Raw genomic sequence first — 7,990 nt, 5'->3', positions numbered from 1 at the left:
GACATGTCCAGGTGTCTCTGTGATGGACAGGGACATGTCCAGGTGTCTCTGTGATGGACAAGGGACATGTCCAGGTGTCTCTGTGATGGACAGGGGACATGTCCAGGTGTCTCTGTGATGGACTCTGAACAGGAAACAAATGAATGTCTGATGATAACACATGTCCTGAATCTTACCGCCACGGCCTCCAGGATCTGTTTGATGACGTGGGCTGCGTCTCTCTCGCTGTAGTACCCTCTCTCCACGATCCTGGACACAGAAAATACTTTTAAGAATAGGAACGTAGTAATCTAGTAATAAAACTTTATTCATCTGGGATTTAAAATATCACAACACGTCACCAAAACAGCAGCTTCAGCTGATACTAACTGAAAAACATATTTTCCTTTAACTGAACCTCAATGTTTCTTTACCCAGTTTTACCTTCATCTCATAGATGGAACCAAATTATTTAACAACGTACGATTAAATAAATCGATTTTCACATTGATCTGAACAGAGAAGCAGCAGGTTTTACATGAAACCAAACCTGCAGCAGTGATCAAACTGTGCAGCCGAGACACCAGGTTCAGAGAGGCTGTGGGCGATGAAGAGGAGTTCTTCTAGCTTCAGTTTGTGCAGCCTCCACTCTGAGGGCTGCTCTAATAATAAACACTTAGCAACAACTTCCTGTCCTTTAAACAGGTTGTTTTAATAACTTTATTTACCAAAGTTTTATCACTGAACACATTTAAAACCTTTTCACCAGGCTATAAATAACTCTACACCGGTGCACTGCCTGTGGTACAGCTGAGTTGTAACAAACGTAGAAAATAAAAGCTGCTGCAGGGCAGAACAGGAAATCCTCTGCATGGCGTTCATGAGATGGAGGACAGCCTGCGTGTGGTTAGAAATCAAGTTTTATTGAGAAATGGTAAATGGATAGTACTTATGTAGCTCCTTTCTGTCCAACCAGGATACTCAGTGATGCTGTTGGTATTTTAGGAAACCCAGTGGTTCAGGCAATGACTTGTAAGGATAGATTAGCTACGCTGGTCTTGAAGCTTTGCCCTATGTTGGCCGAAAGCGACGCGATCTTGAAGAAGTCTGATAATAGACACAAGACTGTGTGAACAATGTTGAGATTTACAAATTCTTGACTTGTTTGGATGATGATACGTTTCTCTGTCATTAAGTTGACTAAATTTAAAAGGGGCGGCTGTGGTGGAGTGGTTAGGGGAGTCGTCCTGGAACCGGAAGGTCACCGTTTTGATCCCCTGTCCAGCCGTTTCAGTCATTGTGTCCTTCGGCAAGACACTTCACCCACCTTGCCTACTGATGGTGGTCAGAGGGTCTGTTGGCGCCGGTGCATGGAAGCCCCGCCTCTGTCAGTGTACCCAAGGGCAGCTGTGGCTACAATGTAGCTTACGACCATTAGATATGGGATAAATGGCTCTCTGAAGGGATCCGGATCTTGGGGAGCRGTTTCTTTCAAAGAGCCGTTCAAAAGAGCCGTTAGATTTTGAACGTATTATGTCATCACGTAGGGAAATACGTCATCATGTAGCCATACGTAATTACGTAATCCTGTCACGTGGGTGGAACCATGTGTTTGTCAAGCAGAAACCCCCTCCCGCTTTTACTGTGAGCTTCTGTACACTAAAACTCTGCCTGTTTTCCATGAAAAAGCAAACGGGAGCAATTTAAGTATGAAAAAAATAAACATTATATGAGAAATAAAAGAAATAAAACTACAAATGGCTCGTTACTGCCCACGATTCGGCTCCTATCGTTTGTTGTAAAGAGCCGTTCAAAAGATTCCTATCGTTCGRGAACGTCACATCTCTAATGACCATCAGTGTGTGAATGGGTGAAGTGTAAAGCGCCTTGGGGTCCAAGTGGACTTAATAAGGCGCTCTATAAGTTCAAGTCATTTACCATTAATCCACAAGTCTGCGATCGATATGATGATGATATAGTTTTGCTTTGATGTGACTGAATCAATATTTCAGTGTGGATTCCATGTATTTGTCCTCGGGCCGTGGAGGCAACAGGTCCAGGAGAGAAACCRAGACCTCCCTCTCCCCAGGGACACTTTCCAGCTCATCCTGGGGGACCCCGAGGTGTTCCCAGACCAGAGAGGATACATAATCAATCCCTCCAGAGAGTCCTGGGTCTTCCAGTGGGATGGTCTACCATTGGGACGGTCTACCAGTGGGATGTGCCTGGAACACCTCTAAAGGGAGGCGTCCAGGAGGCATCCTAGTCAGATGAACCACCTCAGCTGACTCCTTTCAATGTGGAGGAGCGGCGGCTCTACTCCAAGCTCCCCCCAGATGACAGAGCTCCTCCCCCTCTCTCTAAGGCTGAGCCCGGCCACCCTACGAAGGAAGCTAATTTCGTGAGCCTGTATCTCGGATCTCGTTCTTTCGGTCACGATCCACGCCTCATGACTACAGCTGAGGTTTGGAACGAAGACAGACCAGTAAATCCAGAGCTCTGCTTTTTGACTCAGCTCTTTCTTCACCACGACTGACCGAAGCAATGCCCTCATTGCTGAGGAACAGGCTCCAATTCGTCGATCCATCTCCCGCTTCATCCCACCATCACTGATGAATAAGACATCCAGATACTGAAACTCCTCCACTTGAGGCAGAATCGTCACCTTAACATGGTGGAGGGGTTTGAGTACCCCCGTGATCCCGGGGGCTATGTTGTCTGGGGCATTAGCCCCTGGTAGGGTCTCCCAAGGCAAACAGGTCTCAGGGGAGGGGTCAGACCAAGTGCGACTCAGAACCCTTGATGAGGAAACATCTACATCAGGAAACCTCGCCCGGAATAGGGAAACTGGGGTACCTGATGGCGAGCACCTAGTGGTCGAGCCTTGGCCTCTGGGGCTCGGCCGGCCACCTCCACGTGGACCCACCACCTGTGGGGGGGGGGGACCATCAAAGTCGGGTGCAATATGTGCCAGGCAGCAGGCGAAGGATTCCTGTGTGCTGATTTCTGCTGACAAAGACCGGCTCTAGGGACATGGATGTATTATTACATCCTCCAAACCCATCCGGTTGAGGCAGATGTCATATAAGTGATAGGGTTTAATACCACCCAATGCTAACAGCTACAACAGAGCATTGCTGCAATTATTACAACAGCGGAGACGAAATGAGCCACCGACTCATTCACCAYCAAACACCTGGAGCTGAATCATAAACAGGAGAGACACTTCAGCTTAGCCTGGCTTCTGCAGGGAAACACCTCTAATTAAATGAACCAATAAAACACCAAAAGGTCTCCTGTAACTTATACAAACTAGAGATGGGTGTATCAAAATAAAATATCCATAGTATCGATACCAAGATGCGTACCAGTGTAGGATCAATACTGTTGTGATGACATCAATACATTTTTTACATTTTATTTTCTTGTACTGACTTAATTTTTCACAAATAAAGTGAAAAATAATGTAGATTCTCCAAATTGTTTGGTGTTAGTCATTAGTAGAAACCTTTTCTCTTCATTATTCACACAAACAATGCAAGGTATGTGTTGTTATATTTATATATTTATGCTACATTGTTGCTTTTTCATTATTTGTCACTTATTTTATTTATTACATTAGTGACTTTTCTTAAACAAATTGTGTAGAAGATTTTACATCATTGGACTTAGTTGATATAAAACTTCCAGTGGTTCCCAACCTTTTCAGACTTGTGTACCCTCTGAGCCATTTTGCCGTACCACTGGTACCCCCTCAGTCAAACATAATGATGATTCTCCAAAACTATTCATTGAACCCCCTTAACAAAGATAAATATTTTGCCTAAAAGGTGAATAAGTAATTAAATAAATAAACCAGGTCATTGCAGGTACAGGAAGCGACAGCGTCCAAAATACATCAGAAACTCACAGAAATGAGCACATTCCGTAAGATTCTGCGTTTTGTACTGGATTCCATTTTGTTTTGTCAATTCTGTGGTTCAGTCTGTATTTTCCACATTGTAGAAATCATAGGGACTGACATATCCCTGTCCTATTTTTTTATTTTTTGTTTTACAGAACTGGGAAATTTTTCCACGTACCCCCTGTAATATGCTCACGTACCACTAGGGGTACACGTACCCCTGGTTGGAAATCACTGTTATAATCGACTAACTGAGGGCAAAATCACAGAATATGTCAAAGAGTGAGATTTCAAGTTAAAAMTATCTGTATTTGTATTGATATCAGCTCCTGTATTTATTTGGTATTGAAWCAAAACCTAAARTCACAGTARGGCCCACCCCACAACAAACTAATAAATCAGTTTGGTTCAGTTCTTACCGGTCGAACAGTTCTCCTCCGGTCACCAGCTCCAACACCAGGGCGATGTCGGTGTCTGTCTCAAAAATCTCCTTCAGCTGAATCTGTATAAAAACATAAACAACGGGTTTATACAGTATATATATATATTACACACACACACACACAATTAATTGTAATAAACAATTTATCTGTTTTTTAATGACGACATTCTCCAAATACATCAAATTTTGAGGAGAAAATTCTGCATCTCAGAAGCAGTTAGTAAAAACTGCTCGAGGAGAGTTTGTTACATCAGAGCTGAGGTCCTCCACCTGTTCTTTAACCATATGTTGTGTTTTTAGCTGCAGGCCAGGAAGCTGTTCTCAGCTGGACTCCAGTCAGGCAGGTAGGAAAAATCTGGACAAGCTGGTCCGCCTGAGACGGTTTTAACATTCAGTGGACCAGATGAGATGTTTATGACAAACTACTAACAGTCAAAAGCAAAATATTTATAGAAAAACAGGTTAAATTTCTTCTCTAAAGTTGACTAAATGGGATGTTTTGATGTATAAATTGTAGTAAAGAGAACCAAGAACACAAATGTTAAAGCTGCCAGTGGCCCATTGGGTTACCATTATCATTTATCCATCCAGCTCTTCTGGGAGGACTCCAAGGTGTTCTCAGGCCAGACATGGTCTATCCAGCCTGTCTTGGGTCTTCCCTGGGCTTTCCTCCCAGTTGGACATGTCCAGGCTGTCCTCCCAGTTGGACATGTCCAGGCTTTCTTCCCAGTTGGACATGTCCAGGCTGTCCTCCCAGTTGGACATGTGCAGAGGTCTTGTTAGATGAAGCACCTCAGCTGGTTCCTCTGGATGTGGAGCAGCAGATCTACTCTGAGTCTTTCCTGCAGAACTGATCTTCTCAGCCTGTCCATAAGAGTCCAGCTACCCTGCAGAGAAAACCCATTAGGGTCCTCACAGGTGAAGGTAGGAACGTAGACCGGCAGGTAAACAGGGACATCTTCACCACAACAAACCAGAACAGAGTCCATTACTGCAGAATCAGAACCCATCAGTCTCTAATGTTCCCTCGCTGAGAACAAAACCCTGAAACTCCTGGACTTGAAGCGTCTGGTCGTCACAGGTCAGAGTGTTTTATGGTGGATTGTCAGGATGCTTCAACACTTCTACACTCGCTCCATTAACAAGCTACCACGCAGCTCATAGCYTCAGATCATCCTTCATAAACCGASGTCTGCTGTGAAAATGACACATCCTGACATCTTTCATCAGCGATGTCAGTCTTCTGCTCCAGCTGTGACTCACCATCGTTGTCTCGAAGTGAAATCAAGGGAGTGAACTGTTACTGCAGTAACCAGAAATAACTCCTGAAACTTCACATCTTGGCAGCAAACACAAAGCAACACCTTAGCAACAATCCACAGCACCCTGTTCAGATCATTTTTAGCACAGCCATATGGTGTTTTTATACTCTGCAATGCACCACATCCAGCCTTTAAAGCAGCCGATGTAACTGATCGTTTCATCTTAGAGCTGCAACCAGTTAGTCTTTATATCTGAGTCAGAATCTGAGTTACTGCAAAGTCAAACTAAAGGAATACTTTATATAATACCCACGAGTTTTACTTTTTCTATCATGGGTTATTTTTATATTTAATTAGAGACGGAGACGAGCTGAAGAGATATCGATCCAGGCAAATCAAATAAAGCAAAGGTTTAAAGTTACATCTTGGCCATTATTGGACCTGAAGCGATTGTTTACAGTGTAATTATGTTGTTTTGCTGYATTTATAGAGGTTACATGAACGCTTTGAGAGGAAGTAAAGAAGCTGTGACCATAAGATACAGGGGTTATTCAGAGAACATGGCTCAAATGCTGTCATGTAACAGTTTTTAAAATAAAACTGATGTATTTCACACATAAGATGTTTTTATTCAGAAGAAAACAGGAAGATGTTTCTCTTAAAGTGTTGACCCAAACAGACACCTTTAAAAATACTTTTTGTTTTACAGCTTAAACAACCTGACAAAACAACTTTATCTGCAGCTCTAAGACGTGACGTGGATTTTTTTTAAGACTTGAAAATCAGACTTAAAAATACGCCAGAAAGAATATGAATTAGTCTTTTTTGTTGTTATTTAGCTCACTGTTGTTACATTTAGCTAATTTTTACGAAATGTTAAATTTAAATGTTAAAAAATTCATTTAAATATGATATCCTAAATCTAAATGTTTCAATCTAAATGTATCTATTGTTATTGTTTGTCGCAGGATGATGACATCATCCTGGTTATCTGACGCTAACTTCTGCTAACGCTGCTAACTCTGCTGAAGATAATATTTAAAATCTAAATTCAAAATATGTTCATTAAAACAATAAGGGTGGTTTCTGTGGTCCAGCAGCCAGAACTGCAGGTTTGATGTCTTGTAGGGAAGCTTTAGTTGCGTTGAAGCTAGCGGTTGCTATCGTCTCAGGATGATGACATCACAACATGAGCCGAGCACCAACAGCAAAGGCTGCGTTCCATTCCAAAATACCTAAATGTGAACTTCAACATTTAAGGTTTAACTTTTACATTTAAATTTAAAGGATTTACTAGTTAAATATATTTTTTAACGTTTAAATTGAACATTTAGTAAAAATGAGCTAAATAATGAAAAATATGCTTTGTTAACATTTCATTTTACACTTGGCGTCTCATTGTCCTCCACACACCTGAATCCTGACCTGGATTATTCTGCTGAAGGACTGAGACACAACCTGGTTCCTGAATTTACTTTCTGTCTTTTACAGATTTCAGACCTGACATGATCCAAACCCTTCAGACAAATTTCTTAAGTGACAAACACTTTATTTTTTATATGTTTGGCAAAAAAAACTTGAGCTACTTTTCAAAAAATAGTTACAATAAAACTGGGTTAAATAACTACAGAACTGGGACACATCAGACACCGGTCTTTTAAAGGTCTAAAGGTTTAACAAACACAAAAACTAACATAAAACTCTTTGATTTTTTAGGATATTGAGCAGAAATTGGGCATGGTAGTAGCTGAGAATCATCTCCAACTAATGCTCTGAGCTTTACCAGATCACAAGATGTTCATTTAAAACTTTGGCATGCTAGTCACTAACATCCATATCAGCTGATATTGGTCATTTTTTAGAATATCGGTATCTTTCCAATAAGTCAAACTGGGTCGATATTAACGTCCAGTATAGATTTCCCACTTGTTATCTTTGTGTTTCTGTTTAGGGAGMGGAGATGTTTGATCAGAACAGCCAGGAGTAACTGAAGAGGAGCCATGTCAGCAGTCTGCTCGTTTRATACGGTATCGAAAAAAGACACAAGTGTGTTTGTGTGTATATGTYTATAAATAATTTGTGTGTTTGTGTAATATCTGTAAATATCAGTTATCAGGTTCGATATTGGCTGAAACGTACATATCTGTGCATATTTGGCAAAAAGTTTTAATTCTGAGATTTTTTTCCTTCTTCGTTCAGGTCAGAGATACAATAAACACTATCTAGAGCCAGAACTCAAAAATATAAACGATTCTTTAAATATTGTCATCGATTTGCACGATTCTTAATTTATTTAACATCATTTCAGTAACCTTAACGATCATTTTAACTCAAGTTTGGTTGTTTTTGTTCTAATGTATTTTAATTGTTTTTTTTTTTTTGTTAATCATTTTGGTGCATTTT

The 7,990-nt window shown here is 41.1% G+C and overlaps 1 protein-coding gene across 2 annotated transcripts in view; it reads right to left on the bottom strand.

Annotated features, from left to right (window-relative positions):
* The window catches only part of si:ch73-60h1.1 (calcium/calmodulin-dependent protein kinase type IV), a 27,579-nt gene that overhangs the window by 10,813 nt on the left and 8,776 nt on the right, over positions 1-7,990 (bottom strand). Inside the window, exons 1-3 of one of the 2 annotated variants that reach the window (XM_014026919.1) lie at positions 4,896-5,223; positions 4,303-4,385; positions 177-249 (exon numbers count right to left, since the gene is read on the bottom strand). In XM_014026919.1, coding sequence (XP_013882373.1) covers positions 177-249; positions 4,303-4,385; positions 4,896-4,904 — 165 coding nt within the window. In that variant the 5' untranslated portion in view covers positions 4,905-5,223. Of the gene's footprint in view, positions 1-176; positions 250-4,302; positions 4,386-4,895; positions 5,224-7,990 lie in introns of those variants that run through there. The other variant, XM_014026918.1, reaches the window with a different exon arrangement.

This window comes from Austrofundulus limnaeus, unplaced genomic scaffold (assembly GCF_001266775.1).
Source record: "Austrofundulus limnaeus strain Quisiro unplaced genomic scaffold, Austrofundulus_limnaeus-1.0 Scaffold601, whole genome shotgun sequence".
Classification (NCBI taxonomy): Eukaryota; Metazoa; Chordata; class Actinopteri; order Cyprinodontiformes; family Rivulidae; genus Austrofundulus; species Austrofundulus limnaeus.
The sequence above is the reverse complement of the archived record's forward strand: the minus strand, read 5'-3'. Positions and strand labels throughout refer to the sequence as shown.